Here is a 24395-nt window from a genome sequence, read left to right as displayed (position 1 = left end):
TGCAGGAGTAGGCCATTCGGCCCTTCGAGCCTGCACCACCATTCAATAAGATCATGGCTTATCATTCCCTCAGTACCCCTTTCCTGCTTTCTCTCCATACCCCTTGATCCCCTCAGCCGTAAGTGCCATATCTAACTCCCTCTTGAATATATCCAATGAACTGCCATCAATAACTCTCTGCGGCAGTTACTCAAATCCCCTAGCTATGAAGGCCAACATACCATTTGTCTTCTTCACCACCTGCTGTACCTGTATGCCAACTTTCAAAGACTGATGAACCATGATACCCAGGTCTCGTTGCACCTCCCCTTTTCCGAATCTGCCGCCATTCAGATAATATTCTGTCTTCGCGCTTTTGCCCCCAAAGTGGATAACCTCACATTTATCCACATTATACTGCATCTGCCATGCATTTGCCCACTCAACTAACCTGTCCAAGTCACCCTGCAGCCTCCTAGCGTTCCCTTCACAGCTCACACCGCCACCCAGTTTAGTGTCATCTGCAAACTTGGAGATATTACACTCAATTCCTTCATCCAAATCATATTGATGTATATTGTAAAGATCTGGGGACCCAACACTGAGCCCTGCGGCACTCCACTAGTCACTGCCTGCCATTCTGAAAAGGACCCGTTTATCCCAACTCTCTGCTCCTGTCTGCCAACCAGTTCTCTATCCATGTCAGTATATTAGCCCAATACCATGTGCTTTGATTTTGCACACCAATCTCTTATGTGGGAGCTTGTCAAAAGCTTTTTGAAAATCCAAATACACCACATCCACTGGTTCCCCCTTGTCCACTCTATTAGTTACATCCTCAAAAAATTCCAGAAGAATTGTCAAGCATGAATTCCCCTTTATAAATCCATGCTGACTTGGACTGATCCTGTCACTGCTTTCCAAATGCGCTGCTATTTCATCCTTAATAATTGATTCCAACATTTTCCCCACTACTGATGTCAGGCTTACCAGTCTATAATTACCTGCTTTCTCTCTCCTTCACTTTTTAAAAAGTGGTGTTACATTAGCTACCCTCCAGTCCATAGGAACTGATCCAGAGTCGATGGACTGTTGGAAAATGATCACCAATGCATCCACTATTTCTAGGGCCACTTCCTTAAGTACTCTGGTAAGCAGGCTATCAGGCCATGGGGATTTACTCCTGTGAAGTGCCTTGGGACGTTTCACTACGTTAAAGGCGCTATATAAATACAAGCTGTTGTTAATTTGTTAACAGGAGGGACGAAGGAGTGGCAAGAGTTTGTAGATGGAAGTGACTGGGGCCCAGGAGAGGCATGAGTTTGGAGCTCAGAAGAGGCGAGGGCCCAAGGGCAGCATGGGCTAGCCCACACTGCGATATGTGTGCGCGCTAGGTCCGTGCAGCAGAGCTGGTCTCCAGTCGTCTTGGTTAATCCTTGCCACTGGACCAAGACCTAGCTCTGTCAAGCCCGGTGGTGGCTGGTGTGCAACGGCCACCATACGTTAAAAAAATCCACGCACAGGCATCTTCCACCCTTCAAGACGTAGTTCAGCATCCGGAATATTAGTTTGGGATCTAGAACGTTGAAACACCTATGAACTCATCCCTTTATGGCGTGGAAACAAGTCATCCTCGCTTCGGGGGACTACCTATGATGATGATTATGTTGTTGTTGTTAATTTCTGTCTATAGCAATTTTAGGCAGTTGGAGGTGGTGGCTGAGCCATTTGACCTCCACTTCTGCTGTTTTAAACATGTGAATTTCTGATGTATCGAATGGTCCTACTGCTGGGATAAGAAATCTTTTAAAATTTTGGTGATTTTTGTACCTCGAGCTTTTTTTCTGTCAATCTAAATTATTAAAATTGGTATTGCTTATCACCTTCTGAAAAACACTCCTTCTGAAATATTTTCAATTTATTAGCACATTAGACCCACATTAAGCTATGCGATTAGCCTCATGACCTCTCACTGAATGTAGAATAGGGCCTCTGATACCATCCCTGATAAATGACCCTGTCACACCATATTGATTATCTTTTGTGGCCCAGCAGCAAGTTAGGCCCCTGGCCTGATGCCATCACCACACTCATGACCACATCCCGTGGTGTGTCTGACCCACATCATATCACACCTCCAGCTGACGGCACTTTCAAGACATTTCAATAGAAGGAGGCAGCTACACACAACTCTCTTGAAAACATTGAGTCCTTTTTTTAGTAACAGACAGAGATCACGCTGTACATTTTTATTTGCAAGTGTATATTACTCCCAAATGTCAGCAGTGGATAAATTACGCAGCCATATTATGCCCGTTCTCACTATTGCAAGAAAACTTCGGAACAGGTTTCCAAATAGTCTCACTAGCTGTCGTTGTTCCCCTCTTCCCATTATCAGTACAATTTTTGTTCTAACACATCTTTATTACATTACATAGGATATACAGCACATAAACAGGCCATTCAGCTCAACCAGTCCATGCTAGCGTTAATGCTCCACTCGAGCCTCCTCCTGTCTTTCCTCATCTAACTATCAGCATAGCCCTCCATTCCGTTCTCCCTCATATGCTTATCTAACTGCCCTTTAAATGCATCTATATCACTCCCTTCAAACGCTCCCTGTGGTAGCGAGTTCCACATTCTCATCACTCTCTGGGTAAAGAAGTTTCTTTTGAATTCCCTATTGGATTTCTTGGTGACGATCTTATATTGATGGCCTCTAGGTTTGCTCATCCCCACAAGTGGAAACATTCTCTCTACATCTACTCTATCAAAACCTTTCATAATTTTAAAGATCTCTATTAGATCACCCCTCAGCCTTCTTTTTTCAAGAGAAAACAGACCCAGCCTGTTCATCCTTTCCTCAAAGGTGTACCCTCGCATTTCTGGGATCATCCTTTTAAATCTTCGCTGCACCCTCTCCAGGGCCTCGATGGGCTGGATTTTCCTTTTAAATCGCCCAGTCCGATTCTTAGCGGTGTTCTGGTAGTGCACGTTCCCGTGGCTTTCGGGTGCTCCATGTCAGCGTCGGCGAATCGGAGGGAGCGGAGTGGAGCAGGCGGTGTGCGGCAGAGGAGGCCTATCGACTCGGAAATCTTCGGCTCCCAAGTTGTGCGCATGCTGTCAAGCTCGGCCCCACACTCCCACACCCCGTCGTTACCCGAGAGGCACCGACGAGATGCCAGAGACTGCCGGCCTGAGATTGCTGTGTGGGGGGGGGGGGGGGGGGGGGGAAAAGAGAGTGAGATCACTGTGGGGGTGGGGGGGTAGAGATTGCTGTGGGGGTGAGGGAAGAGAGTGAGATCGCTGTGAGGGGGGTGGACATCGCTGTGGGTGAGGGGGGCAGAAAGTGAGAATGCTGTGGTGGTGGGGGGGGGGGAAAGAGTTCGCTATGGGGGGGGGGGGAAAGAGTTCGCTATGGGGGGGGGGGGAAGAGTTTGCTGTGGGGGGGGTGGGGGGGGGGAAGAGATTGCTGTGGGGGGGATGGGGGGGGGGAAGAGATTGCTGTGGGGGGGGGGGGGAAGAGAGTGAGACTACTGTGGGAGAGGGGAAGGAGAGTGAGATCGCTGTGGAGGGGAGGCGAAGGAGAGACTGGGGGGGGGGCGAAGGAGAGACTGGGGGGGGGAGGAAGAGAGACTGGGGGGGGGAGGAAGAGAGACTGGGGGGGGGGGAGGAAGAGAGACTGGGGGGGGGAGGAAGAGAGACTGGGGGGGGGGAGGAAGAGAGACTGGGGGGGGGAGGAAGAGAGACTGGGGGGGGGGAGGAAGAGAGACTGGGGGGGGGGGAGGAAGAGAGACTGGGGGGGGAGGAAGAGAGACTGGGGGGGGGAGGAAGAGAGACTGGGGGGGGGGGAAGAGAGACTGGGGGGGGGGAAGAGAGACTGGGGGGGGGGGGGAAGAGAGACTGGGGGGGGGGGAAAGAGAGACTGGGGGGGGGGGAAGAGAGACTGGGGGGGGGGAGAAGAGAGACTGGGGGGGGGGGAGGAGAAGAGAGACTGGGGGGGAAGGAGAGACTAGGGTGGCAGAGACTGGGGCTGAGTGAGACAAACCCAATCGCTCCCTTTTCGTACTACAGCATGCAGTGGTTCTAGCAGTGTGCTGAGATCCGGTAAGAAGTTACCAAAGTAGTTCAGGAGTCCCAGAAACGACCGCAGCTCCGTCACATTCTGTGGCCTCGGAGCGTTCTCGATTGCCTCCATCTTCGTGTTGGTGGGCCTGATGCCATCTGCCGCAATCCTCCTTCCCAAGAACTCCACTTCAGGCACCAGGAAAACGCACTTTGAGCATTTTAATCTGAGCCCCATGCGGTTGAGTCAACTAAGAACCTCCTCCAGGTGCTGCAGATGCTCGACTGTGTTCCGACCTGTGACCAAGTTATCGTCCTGGAAGACCACGGTGTGCTGGACCAACTTCAGTAAGCTTTCCATGTTTCTTTGGAATATTGCCGCCGCCGATCGGATTTCAAACGGGCATCTGTTATAAACAAAAAGACCTTTATGCGTTTTGATGCAGATGAGTGTCTTCGATGATTCCTGCAGTTCCTGCATCATGCAGGCTGAAGTCAGATCCAGCTTCTGAACGTTTCTTCCTGCCAGCGTTGCAAAGAGGTCGTCGGTCTTTGGTAGTGGGTATTGGTCCTGCAGGGAGAAACGATTGATAGTTACTTTGTAATCGCCACAGATTCTGACGGTGCCGTCTCCCTTGAGGACTGGGACAATAGGACTGGCCCGCTCGTTGAAGTCGATCGGGGAAATGATGCACTCTCTTTGCAACTGGTCTAGCTCGATCTCTAACCTTTCTCTCATCATGTACAGTATTGCTCTTGCCTTGTGATGGATGGATCGTGTCCCCGCAATTAGGTGGATCTGCACTTTTGCTCCTTGGAATTTCCCACTGCCTAGTTCGAACAGCGAAGGAAATTTGTTTAAGACCTGGGCACACGAAGTGTCGTCAGCGGGCGATAGCGCTCGGATGTCATCCCAGTTCCAGCGTAAATTTCCCAGCCAGCTCCTGCTGTGCAGTGTGGGACCATCACCCGGTACCACCCAGAGTGGTAGCTTGTGCATCGCTCCATCGTAGGAGATCTTTATGGTAGCACTGCCGATTACAGGAATCAGATCTTTCGTGTAAGTTCTTAGTTTCGTGCGAACTGGAGTTAAGACTGGCCTTGAGGCCTTGTTGCACCACAACCGTTCGAAAGTCTTTTTGCCCATGATGGACTGGTTCGCGCCAGTGTCCAGCTCCATTGACACCGGGAGTCCATTTAGTTCAACATTCAGCATTATCGGGGGACAATTCGTGCTGAATGTGTGCACCCCATGTACCTCTGCCTCCTCGGTCTGAGGCTCTGGTTCATCGTGATCCTCCATAGATCTGTCCTCCTCTGCAACATGGTGGTTTGCAGGTTTAACAGGCTTCACAGCTCACCTGCACACTTGTTGGAGGAGCCCCACTGTTCCACAGCCTTTGCAAACATACTCTTTGAATCGGCGTGAATGGAAACGATGATCACCCTCGCAGCGCCAACAAGGTGTTAATGACCTTGCATTCATCACTCAGACATCTGCGGACGTGTAGCTGCAGGTATATGCGACCTGCCCTGTACGTTACGATTCGAAAACAACATCACTTTGTTCACAATACTTGTAGCAACACTTGTGTGCTGAGAGATTTGCTGTGTATTGTCACTGGTGGCAATGAACGCCTGGGCTATCGTTATGACCTTACTCAAGGTTGGGTTCTCTGCAGTCAAATGTTTGCAAAGTATGGTTTCGTGGCCAATGCCAACTACGAAAAAGTCTCTGAGCATGTGCTCCAAATTCGCAATGTCCTGCAAGGTGTCTTAGCTCGGCGACATAGCTCGCCACTTCCTGGCCTTCAAATCTTTTGTAGGTGTAGAACCAGTACCTCGCCATCAGAACGCTTTCCTTCGGGTTCAAATGCTCTTGGACCAGTGTGCACAAATTGTCATATGATTTCTCCGTGGGTTTCGCTGGATTGAACAGATTCTTCATGAGGCCATACGTTGGTGCCACACAGACAGTGAGGAGGATCGCCCTTCGTTCGGCAGCGCTCTCTTCCCCATCTAGTTCGTTGGCCATGAAGTATTGGTCGAGTCGCTCCACAAAAGTTTCCCAATCATCTCCCTCTGTGAATTTCTCCAGGATGCCCACTGTTCTCTGCATGTTTGGGTTTGCTATCTGTATCTCATCGCCAGTTGTTGTGTATGGAGAAAGAGTCAGGCTGAACACTGTGAGCTCAAAGTAAAGTGTGACCTTCGTCTTTTGTTGCAGGTTTCCAGCATGCCTCTCCAACCTGTGAGGCCTCCTTAAGTACCTCTGCTCCCAAGGGATTATGGGATCCCTTGGGACTCCAGGGGATGAGCCCTCTGGTGGCTGTACAGAGTAAATACAAGTTCACATATATAACACACAGTATGATAATATGTTTGTTCAGATGTTCACATCACCTTAAAACACCTTCAGAGTATATCCGAACTCCCCCGAGGTTGTAGCAGAGCAGCCTTTTACATGATGCAACTTGCAATTTGGAACATGGCGTCCATACCGCTGAGAGTCGTTCCGGTCAGTTCAACTTTTTCCACAGAGTTTGTTTCGGCGAGTGATATTGTCGGCGATCTTGTGTGCGAGGTGCCGAAAGTAAGGATGGGCGATATACTGGATGTTAGTTTTGGCAAATGTGATTTTTATGACAAAAAAGTGAGCGGTCGATATTATTAAATCTCGGCGTTAATTACGTGCCAAAAGTAACGCTGGGCAATATTATTGGCATTGGGTTCGCCCATTCTGATGATTCCGCCCCAAAAAAGGCTGGTGGTATTATTTTTTCTCGGCATTATGCACGTGCCGAAAGTAATGCTCAGCGATAAGTGACCGTGAAATGGGTGTCAGTTTCCATTTTGTGCCTAAATAGGCGATATATAGGCGTTACACCTCATTTCAGCGTTAAAATGGACGTTAAGTGGGAGGTATGCATGCAAAAATAATGGAAAATCTAGCCTATTATCTTTTATCTCTATCCACATGGATTCTATTTCTGTCTTGCTGACAGCTACGTCACTTTTTTTCTACTGCCTTTATGTTATCCTTAATAAGTACAGCTACTCCCCTTTTTTCCTCTATCTTTTCTAAATATGTTAAACCCTGAAATGTTCAATTCCCAGTCCTGATTTTTCTGTAGCCATGTCTCTGTAATCACTACTATGTCTGCTTCCTCGCAATGCACAATTGCCTCCAGCTTCCCTGTTTTATTACGGAGACTGTGTGCTTTGCTGTACAGACATTTTAACTAATTTTTAATAGCAGTTCCTCTCATTTTATTTTTAACCATCCTTTTAAATTCTTGTTAAACTCCTCACCTGTGTTCCATCCTGAGGTCCGGTCATCCCCATTTACCCGATTAGTGCTCCCTGTCTCCTACGGCTCAGCTTCCATCTATGGTCCTATACCATTTCTCCCTGATTACCTCAAGTCCAGCAATCCCCATGCCCCAGCTCTCTCAGATCCACAATTATCTCAGCCTTCAGACTCTTTCATCCACCCCTATCCCCATCCCTTCTCCAAGTACTCTCAGGCACCAACCTTCTCTCCTCTCCCAAAATACTCTCAGATACCAGCCTCCTTATCCCACTGTGCCCTAGACACCTCTGCTCCAACTCCCCAGTTGCTGCCAAACAATTCCAAATCCTTCCAGGCCTCATACCACAATTTCAGGAGAGTGATCCTAAATGGTGCTCTCACACCTTATGATAGGTTCTGCCTGCCAATCCCTCACTCGTAAGTTGCAGCCCTCTCCATCCATTCTCTCCGAAGCTGCAACTCCAGTTTCCTTGCTTTCTTACGGCTTCAGCATTGCCAGTATGGACACAACCCCATATCAGAGTACCTCTCTCCATCCAGTATACATTGCCTGAGGTGGTAAATCAGTAAACAATCACAAGAGACACACACAAAGGAGAGCAGACATTTAAATAAGAGAGTAAAATGGAAATAATTCAAAAAATAAGAAAAAAAAGGGAGAAAAAGAGAGCTCTTTTGTCCATGAGCAATGCCACAAATAATTTCTAATACATTATGTATTACAAGGTAAAACGCTTCCATCATTATAAAATAACAATCGGCAACTCATTGTTAGCAATGCCACAGGTGATCTGCTGGTTTGCATTGAAAACATAATTAAAATATAAAACAAGATTATCTATATTATAGAGGCTTCTTCATTTGTCCAAATTGAGGAATCTCTCACAAAGCCCAGGTCAACAAAGAAATGTTTTGATATTGGGGGTGCCTGAATTTAGGGACGTAGAGGAATAGCTATGACACTCTCCCTTTCCTCACCATGTAAAAAGGAGCCTCTCCTCAGCACCATCAGCTCAATGTCCAGAAGAAAATAATCTAGTAACTCATTGTGTAAAGTGATAGTTGCCAAGTCAAATTATGTACATAATTTATTAATTTTCAAAAGTAACAGAATAGCAGTGGTTGTCGGTATTTGTAGGATGCCTCCATTTCAAAATGAAAAATTATCCTATGAAAACACACAATCTTACTTTCTTCTTCATTCAGCATACCACTGATCAGCGTACTTCTGATTAAGTAGTATCCTGAAGAGCACAAGTGTGTACCTTTCCGTCAAAGTGACTAAACTGTATTCAGAAGCAAATTTCTTCAGCAAAGGGATGTAAACAGTACGTTTGATGATGTGAGGATTATTCAAAGTGGCAACTTTACAAATGATCCCTCAATTAAGCTTGAAGTTAGCTCAAATATGGCTGTACAGCAAATCAAATGACCCTGAATACACAACAGCAGTTTCTTCTCGTCCAAGTGGTAACAATGCAAAATGTACAATTTGGAAATTTTGTGGCTTGTAGCTCCAACAATGCATGTCCTATGTAACACAAACAATTGGTACATTTTATGAATATATGTAGTGCTTTCTGTAGATTTTCCTGCATCTGCATCCGGACACACTGGATCGCATGGGCGCTGTAAATATCTGCCGGTCAGAGTGCACACCTGTAAAAGAACCCGGCTGATTTCCCTCCATTTACAGGCATGCACAACGACTTGACCAAATCTCCTCTAATAATTTCAGACATTAACCAGGAGGGAAGTTTATAATGAATTCTAAGGATCATCCTTCCAACTGAGGTAGAGTTGATTGACCACGAACAGCTGGGGTACACAAAACCTCCATTATATCCAACTGCCTCTTGAACAATTCCAGAGTTTTTACCTCTACTATGCTAACCAGAAAATTCAGCCCTTGTACTAACATCCACTTTCCCCCGCAGCCATGGTTTAACTTTAAACAGTGCTCTGAATTAACCTTTCTGATTCTACTTGCTATATCATATAACTTAATAAATACATTTCATAACTCTACAAGATCCACTCTCATTCATCTCCTTTCAATGCTGAAGAGTATTTTTGTAGAGTTTTTCACATTGTTCCATATTAAAACTTAAGTTCATTGGATAGGCTCGGATGAAGAAGATCTTTCAACACAACTTGTCTCCTCCTTCCCAAATAACAAACCTTTCCATTAATATTTAGTTGCTTTTTAATGAGCCCAGTGTTTTGTCCTCAACCATTTTTGGTCAACAGTCTAGCATTATCCTGTGTGAAAAGAAATGCTTCCTGACATCCATCCTAAATGTTTCCTTTACATCCCTGAACTTGTGCCCTTTTGTTTTGCTGTTCTAGTGTGCCTGAATTGTTTAATCTTCTCTATCCAATTAAGGTTAGGAAATTAGCTGAGCGGCAGGAGACAGAGAGTCAGGATAATGGGTAGATACTTAAATTGGTAGGATGTGACTAGTGGTGTCCTGCGTTGGGTGGGGGCCTCAACTATTCACAGTATTTATTAACTTAGATGATGGCATAGAAAGTCGCATATTCAAATTTACCTATGACACAAAGATAGACGGCATTGTAGATGAAAGCATAAAATTACAACAGAATATTGATAGATTGAGAATAGTCAAAACTGTGGCAAATGGATTTCAATGTAGGCAGATGGGAGGTCATCTACTTTGGACCTAAAAAGAATAGAACAGGGTACTTTCTAAATGGTTAAAAGCTTTAAAAAAAGTGGAGCTCCGAAAAAACATGGGGGTCTAGGTACATAGATCATTAAAATGTCATAAACAGGTACAGAAAATAATTAAAAAGGCTAATGGAAAGCTGGCCTTTATATCTAGAGAATTAGAATACAAGGGGGTAGAGGTTATGCTGCAGCTATACAAAACCCTGGTTAGACCACACCTGGAGTACTGTGAGCAGTTCTAGGCACCACACCTTACAAAGGATATATTGGCCTTGGAAGGACTGCAGCATAGGTTTACCAGAATGATACCTGGACTTCAAGGGTTAAGTTACAATGAGAGATTACACAAATTAGGGTTGTATTCCCTAGAATTTAAAAAGTCAAGGGATGATCTGATCGAAGTTTTTAAGATATTAAGGATAACAGATAGGGCAGATAGAGAGAAACTATATCCGCTGGTTGGAGATGCTCGGACTAGGGGAAGTTTAAGAATTAGAGCCAGACCTTTCAAAAGTGAAATTAGGAAAGACTTCTATACACAAAGGGTGATCCAAGTTTGGAACTCTCTTCCGCAAATGGCAATTGATGCTAGATCAATTGTTAATTTTAAATCTGAAATGAATAGCTTTTTGTGAACCAAAGGTATTAAGGGATATGGGCCAAGGGCAGGTATATGGAGTTAGGTCGCAGATCAGACATGATCTCATTGAAAGACGGAACTGGCTCGAGGGGCTGAATGGCCTACTCCTGCTCCTATGTCATATACCTCTATGAAATCCCCTTTGAGGCTGAAGAACCCCAGCTTACCAAGTTAATCCTTATACCTCTTCCCTTTGACTCTGAAGTGAACTGCATTTCTTTTCCCTGCACTGCCTCTAGCTCTTGAATGCTTCCCTCACATCATGGTGACCAGAAATGTACAGGTGCAGCCTGACCAAAGCAATGCACAACTTCAGCATGGTCTCTGGGACTTGAACTCAACTGATTTAGAAATATAACTCAGTATCCGATTTACTTTGTTTTTAGCTACTCACATTGTTTAAGACATTGTGATATCGAGTCAACTAATGCCATTGATGAGCCCAGGTGCAAATTTTGTCAAGCTCTCGTTATCTTGGCTCCCATCTCTCATATTACAGTCTCCCAGTTTGTTATCTGCAAATTTAAACTATTTAGCAGTGATACTGCAATTCCAGGATTTTTCTTTTTACACATACCAGGTCCCAACACATCACCCTGGGGTGCCCCACTTAATGCCTCCCCTATTGCTACCTAGTTCTTTTCATAACTACCCTGTTTCCTTTCTTTTAATTGGTTAATAATCCATCTCATATTAGAGACCCACTGACCTTACTTTGTAAAGGAGTCTTTCACATTAAAAAGAGGCGTATTCAAACAGCAGGGTTGGGGCCATTTATATATTTTACTCGCTGATTTGTTGTGGTTTGGAAAGGGTTGTTCCTGTGTTTTTTTACCGCAACGACAAATAAATCTTCAATCAGAACGCCAAGATCCACAGCTTGAGATAAATGCAAATTATTGGAATGTTGATTTGAACTTTGTGTGTGACCCATGAGACGCCATGATATGTACTCTATGCAAGTAAGTGGCCCACAAAGACAAAGAATGAGAGGGGACCTCATAGAAACATATAAAATTCTGACGGGGTTAGACAGGTTAGATGCAGGAAGAATGTTCCCAATGTTGGGGAAGTCCAGAACCAGGGGTCACAGTCTAAGGATAAGGAGTAAGCCATTTAGGACCGAGATGCGGAGGAACTTCTTCACCCAGAGAGTGGTGAACCTGTGGAATTCTCTACCACAGAAAGTTGTTGAGGCCAATTCACTAAATATATTCAAAAAGGAGTTAGATGAGGTCCTTACTGCTAGGGGGATCAAGGGGTATGGCGAGAAAGCAGGAATGGGGTACTGAAGTTGAATGTTCAGCCATGAACTCATTGAATGGCGGTGCAGGCTAGAAGGGCCGAATGGCCTACTCCTGCACCTATTTTCTATGTTTCTATGTTTCTATGTTTAACGCATGATTTAAAGGCTAAATACATGCGCATGTAAGAGACCAGTTTAAATTCTTGACAGGGTAGGGGGGAGAATTGTTAAATCAATTAGGGTTTCTGCTCCTCATAGCTATCCAAGGCCCCTGCTAGAAAATGTTGTGGGGTAAAAACAGAATTTGGCTTGGTTATGAGCCCCACATAATAGGATACCTGGTCAACACGAACTGTTTAGGCTCAAACATAAAACATGTCAATGTGGCAAGGTACCAAACAGTAATCAATACCAGTGGAACTGCATCTTAACAGGAGGAGGAAATTGGAGTGGAAAAATATTTTCAAAAACGCACACTGTTGAGTATCCAACTCAAGTTCGATACAGATATGGAGTCTGAAAAGTGAGACCAAATATACTGTAGTCCCCAATACCAACCTCCGTCATTTTGATAAGAACAAAAAATCAGCAAAAAAGTAAAGACCACATGCACAACACAGCACAGTATAGCTCAGCAGATGTATATCAATATGGATATAAATATAGGTTAATGCATTTAGGACAGGCAATAGTAAGCATGTGTGCAATAGGACAGACTCCTATTTTGCAAACTCAGTCAGAGGTTGATAAAGAAAAGGTTTTGGAAGTAACCATTGAGCATAGACTGAAAGTCTCAGATCATTGTGAAGTAGTCATCAAAAAGGGAAATCAGATTCTGGGATTCATCAGGGGGTGATGAGCCCAATTTTGGAATATACTCTCCAGTTTTGGTCACCCTACCACAAAAAGATATAGATGCATTAGAAACAGTGAGAAAACTAACCAGGATGATTCTCGGCTTTAGGGATTAAATTACGATGGCCAGCAACTAAACTATGGACTGAGGGAACACAGGCCTCAAAAATAATTGAAGATATAGAAGCATGCTATTAAACCTGGGCATATATGCTTATAGATTGAAGTGCAAATCGCAAATGTTAAACCAGGTTGATTTAAGAAAAAGCTTTTCTTCACCAATGGATAGTAGACATGTGGAACAGACACTGAAAAAAAAGTTGTGCTTCGGGGTCAGTTCATATCCTTAAAAGGGACACTAATACAAAAGCAAAATACTGTGGATGCTAGAAATCGGAAATAAAAACAGAAATTGCTGGAAATACTCATCAGGTCAGGCTGCGTCTATGGAGCGAGAAACAGAGTTAGCGCCTCCAGACCTGAGACATTGGGCCGTGAATTGCGGCCTCTCCGGGTGCATACGATGTGCACGTGCCCCGGTATAGGCACGCGAAGCGCATGCACCTAAACCCAGCACTTGCGATCTGTCAAACTGACAGATCGCACACCTCCCCAGGAGAAGGGCCTTCGCGGGCGGAGATTTGGGCTATTTGCCCAATTCTTGCACAGCGAATGTTCTTCATCTCTTATGCCTGGTAAATGCAGGCGTAAGACCTGCTTTTATCAGTGTAAGAGTTTTAAAAGATGGAAAAATAAATGTTATTACTTATTTTTATATTAAAAACCCTGCCCATGAAGGTAAGTTTATGTTTAACACTATTAATTTTTTTTTAATTTTGAAAAAAAGTTTTTTTTAAGAAAACATTGAATTTAATTTAATTTCTATTACTTTTTTTGAAAAAGTGAAGTATTCTTTTTATTCGTGTGCGTAGTTTTGTATTTTAGGGGTATTCTCATTGATAAGAACACCCATTACTATGAATGAAAATACTATATTGTGATTGGTGATCCAGGCTCACGTGATCCCAGGAAGTGCTTATGCTCCTGGGATGCATGGGCCTCTGCGCTGGCCTGCACATCTAGGCCTCTGAGCACGTGATCGTTCCTCCGGGACCAACAGGTACTTTTGTTAAAAAAAATTTTGGTTGGAGGCATCCGCCCATGGGAAGCGTCCGACTACAATTTTTGGCCTATGAACTCTGTTTCTTTCTCCATAGATGCTGCCTGACCTGCTGAGTATTTCCAGGATTTTATGTTTTTATCTTTAAAAGGGATATGGAATTATATTGATCTGGAAGGGTAAGGATATTGGGAAAGTAACACTGCTCGCTACTTTTTATTTTAAAAGGGAAATAAAGGAATTAATGTCGGAAATCTGTAGGTGGGGGCTGGAGGGCATTCATGATAGTGTAATCTTGCATTGTCTCTGAATGGAACAGGCATAATGAGCCAAAAAACTTTTCTGACTCTGGATTTCATATTTAAAGGCATCAGAAACTGCTTATATAGTGCAATGTCCTTAAAGTGAGTTTGTCTGTAAATATTATCTAATATTTAAAGAAACAATTAATTTATTATTTAAATTAACAAGTTACTTACTTTTATTTCCAACTAATGCAACCACAGGTTGTTGTTCGGATTCATCATTTACTTTCTTCACTGCGGCATACCAATCTTCAAGGTTTTCAAAACTCTGGTAGTTTGTGATATCGTACACCAATAAGACACCCTGGGGTAGGGTGGAAACAATGAAACAGCACATTAGTCACTTCAGAAGAAATAACCATACCATTAGCTTTGGTTCAGAAAACAAACAATGATGGCACATGTAAAGTTGCATAAGTTGGCACAGTCAACAAATCCAAGACCATTTTATCAGGTTCAGCTTCAGATAACACTGCTGGAGAATTGCTTTCAGGGCCAACATTTGCTTTGAAACACAAATTCCATGTTAATTACTGTCATTGTAATGTGTCCATGAACAATAAAAACAGACTGCTAAAGAAAATACTTCTTTCATTAGCATGATTATAAAGCTGTTAGATTACAATATTTGGCATCCCTGTTTTAGCAGCTTATTACATTACACAATGAGGACATTACTGATCAAATAAAATTATGCAACATATACAGTGGTATCTTTATAACAGTTTTTCCAAACTTTCACCAGTAAATTCCCATATTTTTTATGGGTCATGAATTGATTTTAAAAATCCCTAAAATTTCCTATGGTTTACTTACCACAAATCAGTCCAGGGAGGCATACACATCACATCCACAATGTTAGCATACATGCTAAAAAGCCTTAATGACCAAGGGTAAGTTATTAATAAAATAGATACAACACATACAATGATTGCAATATACCTTTCATAGCACATAATAAATATTACATTTTAGCACTGACTTTCATATTTCAGTCAGACTTTAAACATCTTTGTGCTTCATAACACAATGGAGGTGATATGTTACTTTAAACATGCATTTTAACAGTCAACATTTTGCAGTACAGTCGATTAGTACTAAACAAAAAGACAGCCAAAATGTTTCTCGATTCCGACTCATTCCAATTGTCATCCTTGTTCTGATAAAATCTTGTAGGAGCATATGTATTTGCACGCCAACAAGTTCCCCTGTGAATTTGGAGACTTTCAATGGCACTCCTCTATGGAGGAGGAGAAATAATATTCAATTATTGCCAAAAAATTCGGAAACTTTTTTAAAGTAATTTAAAGAAACAAAGTTTATTAGGTTGGAAGGACACTTCGAAAATACTACTTCTCCCCCTTCCACACCAATATACATACAATCATTTTCTTTACGGTTTTAATAGAAAAAGAATATTCAGACGAGGTAATATTTCTATATAATCCCTAACCGTATTGCTCAGTGTCAGTGGTATCACCCAAAGAATATAGGGCTTTCTCCTACGTCAAGACACATAAGCAAGAACTACTCAGACTTAAAAGATGCATCCTTCTGACTTCCAAACGTACGAACAATGACGGACAGGTAAAGACCATCTGGTCCATTGAGCCCATCCCACACACTTGCGATACCTTGTGTATCACAACATGTACACTCCACCCAACCTGAATCCTTGTGATCTCCTGGGTGAAGCAAAAAAAAGATAAAAAACCCAGTCCAATTTGGGGGAAATAAATCTGGGAAATTCCTCTTCGATCCATCTAGCAAATCAAAACTAGTCCAGGAGATCACTCTGACCTTGAATTCCCTGCAGTACCTACCTTCTGTAAGAGGTGATCTCTGCCCCAGCCAGAAACAAATCCAGCTTTCGCTTGAAGGACTCAACGAGTCTGCATCCACCACATGAAACGGCAGCTTATTCTCTGGGAAAAGAATCACCTCCTGACATCTAACCTAGATCTAGCCCTATACAACTTAAATTTGTGATCCCTGCTCCTGCCTAACCTATTTAATTGAAATAAACTGTCAGCTGGAACACCGTCTATTCCCTTCATTATCTTATCCAAATAATCTACGCTGCTCTAAGGTATACAGTCCCAACTCTTTTAGCCTATCTTGATAACTAAGATGCTTTAGACTTGGAATTAGTTTAGTGGCCCTCTTCTGCACCCTTTCCAGAGCCTCAATATCAACCACCATGTGAGGAGACCAAAACTGGACACAGTATTCCAAGTGCGGCCTGACTAAGGTCTTGTACAAGGACAAAACAGTACGCCTCATCTTATACTCAATTGTCCTGTGGATACACCCCAACACCTTATTTGTTCTAGCTACCACTGCATGGCATTGCTTGTGTACCTTTAAGGATGTATGCACGAGAATGCCCAAATGTCTCCTCCATCTTTAATGCCGTTCCCTGAAGGGTGTATGAATGTTGAGCATTTGCCTTGCCCACATGCATTACATTGCACTTATCTAACTTAAACATAATTTGCCAGTCTTGAGCCCAGTCTCCCAACACGTTAAGATTTGCCTGAAGCAAACAAGCATCTTCAACAGTTCTAACACTTGCACAGCTCTTGGTATCACATCTGCAAATTTTCAAATTGTGCACCCAACCCATAAAGCCAGATCATTAATAAAAATAGTAAAAAGCAACGGTCCTAACACTGATCCCTGCTGGACACCACTGGTGACTGGTCTCCAAACAGATCCTAATCCATCTATTACTATTTTTTGCCTGCGTCCTGTCAGCCAGTTCTGAATCCAACTCAATATATTATCACTAATATTAGAGGCTCCAATCTTAGAGAAGCCACTTATGCGGTACCTTATCAAAAGCTTTTTGGAAATCTAAGTAGACAATTGTCTACTGGGCTTCGCTCATCCATCAACTTTGTAACTTCTTCAAAAAATACAATTAGATTCGTAAGACATGACCTCTTTTTTATGAAGCCATGTTGGGTGTCCCTATCCAAGTATTCATATATTGCATCCCTTATGATTCTTTCAAGCATCTTACCTATTACTGATGTTAAACTGATGGGCCTATAGTTACCCAGGTCCGTCTTGTCACCTTTTTTAAAAATGGGGACTACATTAGCCTCCTTCCAATCTGCAGGAAACATTCCAGAGTGCAGTGAGCTATTAAAAGTACAGGCCAGGGGCTCGCACAGCACATGTCCCATCTCCCGGAGGATCCTCAGGTGGCTATCATCCGGCAAGGCTTCTCTATCTATTTTCAAGTTCTTAATTCTTTCTAAAACAATATGGTTATCTATGTTATTAGGCTCAATTTTGCCCAAGCCCGTTTTCTGGTGTATTGCCAGAGTTACGCCCGTTTTTCTAGGCCAGAAATGCACTGGAAATATTTTGCCAGTTTCCCCTGATCTATAATTCAAATTTGGCGCTGCGCAATGTGACCAGTCGCCTCGGGGGGTGGAGCCAGCTGTCTGCATTGAAAAAACGACGCCGCACCTTTTGCGCATGCGCGACAAAAAAAGTTGTTTTTAATGTCGTTGCAATGGACGCGCTGCACAGAACAGCTCAGAGTTGGCAATCGGCCTTTTTTAAAGAGCCAGTTGTGTGTGATAGAAGGAGTGCTGTGTGACAGCATTGGAAAAATCGGAGCTGCAGCAGTACAAGATGCAACGCGGTGCAAGGACCAAAAATTTCTTGCAGGATGAAGTGGAGACACTAGTTACTGTGATTGAGAACAGATGGCAGGAGCTGGACACCAGCAGAGGTCACATAAAAGTTCCACCCAAAGAAATGAAGAAACGCTGCAACCAATTTGCAGAAGATTACATGAGATCAGGAGGCCAGTGTAAAAAGAAGTGGCAGGACCTTGGTCAAGAAATTAGTGCAAGTAATATTTTCATTTATTCAATGGAATTGCAATTATAAATGTGACCAGCTGTATATGTCCCACCCAGCAGAAAGACACCCTCTCTAAAGAGTTATGTTTTCATCTTTGCAGAGGAAAGTGGCACACAACAAACGAGAAAGAATCTGAACAGGAGGAGGCCCAGCAAATCTGCACCCACTGACACCCTTGGAAGAGAGGGTCGCTGCTTTGATGGGTCCTACCTGAAGAAAAGCAATCACCACTGCACAAGCTGGGCCCACACTCGAGAGAGAGAGAGGGTAAGTTCTGCAAATTCTACAGTCTGACTTTGCTAAATGTTAAGTACTGCGCGGGCTAGCTATCCTTCGGTTCCTGGGGATGTCTCCGTCAGCTACGCTTCGGTTGATGTCATGTGCTATCATTCATCGTGGTCCTTCAAATCAGCCTGCTGCCTGGCCTGCACTGTGTGCGCCTACTCATGCCACCCACACTGCCCCCTTATCTGCTGCAAATCATTTGTCTGTGTTCTGTTATTTTTTGCAGAACTTGAGGCCGACCCTGACGATGTAGAAGAAAATTCAGACGAGAACCAGCCTGAACAGGATAACATCTTCGAATCCAACCTTCCAGATGAAGAACATGGGGGTGAGGGGGAGGGGGAGGGGATGGAGCTGGATGAAGCCCCCACTATTTTATTGACTTTGGAGGAGGTGCCGCTCATTGCAGTGACAGCCCCTTCCGTGACTAGTGGTTTGAGTACTGGTGGGACATTCCATGGTTTCTGAATGTCCGAGACTGTGGGTCCCAGTAGTGTGGTGCAACAGGGCACACCCAGGGCCCCACCTTTTGAGGCTGCGGGTTCCAGTGGGGGGGGGGGGGGGGGGTGCAGCCAGGCCCACCCAGGGCTCCACCGTCCCAGGCTGCGTGTCTCAGTGGTGGGGTGCGAACCACACCCGTGGGGAGAAGTGGCAGGAGAGCTGGACCGCACTCTCCTGAGGTGCAGGATCTAAGAGATGTGCTTCAGATGATGGCAATGAGTGGGGAGAGCATTGACCTTACGCGACCACACCATCAGTGGAGTGGGTGATGAGGTAGCGGGACTGTCGGGAGAAGTAACAGCAATCTCACGGGAAATGGGAACTATGTCAGTGACCATGAGGGAGGGAATGTCACAGATAGGTGCTGCGCTGTCAGTGAACATCAGGGAGGGAATGTCCGAGATGGTGCAAACACTATCACTGAACATGAGGGAGGGAATGTTGCAGGTAGTTGAGACAGTTTTGCTCAATATGAGGGAGGGAATGTTGCAGGTCGTTGAGACACTGTCAGGGCGCATGAGGGATGGCAAGTTGGAGTTAGCTGCTGCAATAAGGGAACACGCCGAGACCCCGCACCCATTGACAGAATCAACTGCCATTCCCACTCCAATCCCCACACCAGCCTCTGAAGAGCCCCAAACCATGCCCTCCACATTGCCGCCTGCCCCAACCCCTCAACAGGTGCTCACTACCTGAGATGTTAGAAAGAATAAGCTTGGTACCAAGTCAAGAAACACTGCGCCACCGCCTGCAGGTAGGGGTGGTGGAGTCACCAAGAACAAGTGGAGCGGGCGGTCTTAGAATAAGGTGGAGGAGAGATGGTGCAGCCTTTCTTTGCAAAGGTTTTTTGTAAGTTATGTAAATTTACACGTTTATTAGTAAGTGATCTTAAAGTTTGTTAATGATTGAGTGTAATATCTCCAAGTTTGCAGATGACACTAAGCTGGGTGGCGGTGTGAGCTGTGAGAAGGACGCTAAGAGGCTGCAGGGTGAATTGGATAGGTTAGGTGAGTGGGCAAATGCATGGCAGATGCAGTATAATGTGGATAAATATGAGGTTATCCACTTTGGGGGCAAAAACACGAAGGCAGAATATTATCTGAATGGTGGAAGATTAGGAAAAGGGGAGGTGCAACGAGACCTGGGTGTCAAGGAACATCAGTCATTGAAAGTTGGCATGTAGGTACAGCAGGCGGTGAAGGCGACATACGGTATGTTGGCCTTCATAGCTAGGGGATTTGAGTATAGGAGCAGTGAGGTCTTACTGCAGTTGTACAGGGCCTTAGTGAGGCCTCACCTGGAATATTGTGTTCAGTTTTGGTCTCCTAATCTGAGGAAGGACGTTCTTGCTATTGAGGGAGTGCTGCGAAGGTTCACCAGACTTATTCCCGGGATAGCAGGACTGACATATGAGGAGAGACTGGATCGACTGGGCCTGTATTCACTGGAGTTTAGAAGAATGAGAGGGGATCTCATAGAAACATATAAAATTCTGACGGGACTGAACAGGTTAGATGCAGGAAGAATGTTTCTGATGTTGGGGAAGTCCAGAACCAGAGGACACAATCTAAGGATAAGGGGTAAGCCATTTAGGACTGAGATGAGGAGAAACTTCTTTACTCAGAGAGTTGTTAACCTGTGGAATTCCCTACCGCAGAGAGTTGTTGATGCCAGTTCATTGGATATATTCAAGAGGGAGTTAGATATGGCCCTTACAGCTAAAGGGATCAAGGGGTATGGAGAGAAAGCAGGAAAGGGGTACTGAGGTGAATGATCAGCCATGATATTGAATGGTGGTGCAGGCTCGAAGGGCCGAATGGCCTACTCCTGCATCTATTTTCTATGTTTCTATGTAACTGAAAACTTTAAAGTTTGATACAAGAATAATTTTATTAAAGTTAACTTAAGTACAAACTGTTCGTTAAACTTTTGAAAAATATATATTTTACATTAAAACTGAATCATTTCCATTATTTGTTCAATTATTTAAACTTCTCTTCTCTCCCCCCCACACTAATTGCAGTCTTGTGACCTCTCCCCTTCTCTCCACCCCCCCCAAATAATTGTAGTATTGTGACTTCTCCTCTTCTCTCTCTCTCTCTCTCTCTCTCTCTTCCCCCCCCCCCCCCAATCCCCCGACCCTCCACCCTCCCCCAAACGCATTGCAGTCTTCAGAAGCCTTCCGATTGGTACTGCCCTCCCCGGGCTCAGTGTGCATAAGCCTTCCGATCGGCACCTCCCTCTCCCCCACTCCGCCCGCCCACCCCCCACTTCGCCCACCCACCCACCCCCCAAACTCATTGCAGTCTTCAGAAGTCTCCCGATCGGCACCTCGCTTCCCGGGCTCAGTGCATAAGCCTTCCGATTAGTCGGCACCCCCCCACCCCTCCACCCAGGGCTTGTTTTCCAGCCGAGCCCCGAGCCCGTGTCCGGGCGCAGGGCCGATTCTGCCGGCCAAAGCTACGACCCTCCAGCCCTGCTTGAAGATGGTCGGTTGTGGCGTGTGAGTAAGAAAAGAAATGAAAACTTCTGAAATCCAAAAAACTTCCCTTTACTACATTGACAGGTAAAAGTTGTTGAACTTATTATTGATTTTCAGAGTATTCTTGACTCTCTCCAAAATCCTCGATTGAAAACAATGGCATCTTTCAGCGCCGATTCTCAATGTGCGCTGCTTTCTGCTAACTCACCAGAAGGTTTTTTGGGAATGGATGACCTAGGAGGAAAATCTTTTGGCCAAAGTGCAAAAAATTATGAAAACCGGCACAGACATTACGTCAAAAGAAACTCACCTAGAAAAATCGTAACTAACTCAGTTACACCAACACAGATCGCTGGGGGAAATTTTGAAAAAAATAAATATACCAGAAAAAACGGCGCGCGCAAAAAAAAACGCGCAAATGACCTGGGAAAATTGAGCCCAATGTTACTAACAAAACTAGTATTATTAAATTCTAATATTTGCGCATCATCTTCAAGGGTGAAGACTGATACAAAGTAATCATTTAATATTTCTGCCATACGTCGTGGTCCTTTATAACCTGTCCTTGAACATCCTTCAATGACCCAACAGTCTTTGATAGTTCTCTGACTCTTCACATAACAGCTCTTCCCATTACTGCCAAAGTTGTCTACGACTCTTTTTTCTATTAGCCTTTTTGTTGATTTAATAGCAGCCTTCATTTCTTTAGTTGTTCCTTGTATTCAATCCTGTTTATTTGTGTATTAAATGTTTTTAATTTATAGAAACATTTCTGTTTACATCTTATTTTGTCTTTGTACATTTAACTTATTTTGTTTGAGTCCAAAATTTCAGAGATAAATTTACTTTATTCTCCTCACAAAGAAACATACTTCTAATACTATTCCACCAATCTTGTGAACGTCAGAAACAATAACTCAGTTTTATTTATCTAAAGCTTAACATGTGTGAGAGTTCTTAAATACCTGAATGCAGTTGCAATTAAAATTATTTAGCACTTCTTTTCTTAGTTGTTAAAGGCAAATATGCTTCCCATCTACAAGTGAAATTATTTTTGAAATTATTCCCGTTGATTTCAAGCTTTTCTATCGCATTTCGTTATTCTAATTTTATATCACAAACAGGCCAATTTGCACTAATATAATGGCCGAGTGTGTCCGCTATTTTGCGCTGGCTTTACCAGCGCAATTAACCTGACTTCGGCGAATATAAAAGATCGAGGAATTTTAAACATAAGTTAGGTCGAACATAAATGGAGTTTCTGCACTCTTGAATAATGGTTTAAAAAAACAAAGCGCTGGAAGCCAGCTCCACGCACAAAACTGGCCAGGCCCACAGATCAAATTAATGAGCATGATGAATTTCCACCGACTGTGCCCTTGTGAGGAGGTTATTCATAGTAAGCTTGTTTGTTTTGGTACAAAGGCACTAGTAGCCACATTTTTAAAGTTTTGAAACTCACTAGTGTACAATGGGCTCAATTTTCCCCAAAGCCGTTTTTTTGGCAGACTTGAATGCCCGTTTTTTTGGGGCCCAACTACGCCCCAAAAAAATCATCCAACTTTCTCCGTTTTAATTGTTGATTTTAGTGCTGCCTAACCTGTCCTTTAGCTTTGGGGGATGGAGCCTAAGATTTGCACCAAAAAGATCGGGTTGCCAGGGTAACAAGGGACACACTGCGGGCTGAGGCTGGAAAGTGAAACATATAACACATTCTGGCCAACTCACAGCAACCCACACAAACACCTTGCAGCAGCATTCCTGCATTAAAAGTCTATCCCCCTCACCCCCGCCCCCTCCCGGTGCCGCTCCTAACCCTGGCCAAAAAGCTTCCCTCCCCTGCCGGTGCCGGGTGCCACTCCTAACCCTGGCTGAAAGGTCTCCCCCCCCCCACCACCCCGCCTCTCCCCTTTCCTCTGTGTCCCCGCCCCCCTCACCCCCGCCCTCTGCTGCCCGGGCCGTGGAATTGCATCTGCTGCACTGATTCTCTTACCTGCACCGATTTTGTTAACTGCCCAGAAGGTTTTTCCGGAGTGATCACATATGCCGTCCTAAGAAAAATTGGAATAAATCGGAGCTGGCCAAACTTGCTTAAATGGCCAGAATTGGTGCGGGTGGCAGGTTATGCCCCCAATGAGGTAAAAAAAATCGTAGCCTAAAAAAATCCTACCTAAGTGAATTACGCTAGCGCAGAAACTTTGGGGATACTAGAAGATTTGAATTTACTCCAAATAAAACGGTGGTGCCAAAAAAAGGGCACAGATAATTGTGGAAAATTGAGCCCAATGAAACTAGTAAATAGTTCAGTATAGTTTTTTTTTTAAAGTAATTTTCAGTTTAAAATCAGGTCACTCACAGGTAGTGAACTAGACTCTCTTACTAGATTGCCGATTGCGCCCAAAGCAGAAACTCTACCCCACTATGTTTAACATTGCAACAGTTGGAAAAAAGTTGGACATAAAGCAAAAATTAGGCAGGTGTTAGGTGCACTGTTCCCCCTAAGCTGCAAGGCTATGCAGTTATCTCAAGGCTGCCGGGCACCTGGCGTTGCAGGCTGCATAGACCCGCAGGAGAGGATTCCAGCACACAGGCGTGCTTTTCAATCACATCCCACAAGCTCGTTCTTTAGTCCCGCTGGAATGGGCTTCGGCGCTTGCGTGCTGGACCTAAGTCAGTGCCTGCACTTTGGAACCTGCTACAGGTTTGACCCTGAGCCCTGGGATACCGAATTTAAACGGTGTGGTTATCCACATTACCACATTTTGTGGCCTTCTGCGCTTGCGCACAATATCCCAGAGCCGTGTATGCGTATTTTTCAACAATTGCAGCGTGGCCATATTTTATTCAGCTCCAGGGGAGAACTGGATCTGTTGGTGGCTGGGGGGAGAAGAGAGGATCGAAAGGAGAGAGAGAAAGGGAGGTGGGGGGGGGGAGGGAGCGAGCGAGGAGAGACTGGAGGGGAGGGGGGTTGGAGGGAGAAGAGACTGGGGTGGAAATAGACTGGGATTGGAAAGAAAGAAAGAGAGCGAG

At 44.4% G+C, this 24395-nt stretch overlaps 1 protein-coding gene across 1 annotated transcript in view; it reads right to left on the bottom strand.

Annotated features, from left to right (window-relative positions):
* The window catches only part of rab28 (RAB28, member RAS oncogene family), a 337454-nt gene that overhangs the window by 244733 nt on the left and 68326 nt on the right, over positions 1-24395 (bottom strand). Inside the window, exon 4 of the mRNA XM_070861390.1 lies at positions 14390-14519. Coding sequence (XP_070717491.1) covers positions 14390-14519 — 130 coding nt within the window. The remainder of the gene's footprint in view (positions 1-14389; positions 14520-24395) is intronic.

This window comes from Pristiophorus japonicus, chromosome 2 (genome assembly GCF_044704955.1).
Source record: "Pristiophorus japonicus isolate sPriJap1 chromosome 2, sPriJap1.hap1, whole genome shotgun sequence".
In the NCBI taxonomy this organism is placed as follows: domain Eukaryota; kingdom Metazoa; phylum Chordata; class Chondrichthyes; family Pristiophoridae; genus Pristiophorus; species Pristiophorus japonicus.
Note: the sequence above shows the minus strand (reverse complement) of the source record. Positions and strands in the feature narration are given on the sequence as shown.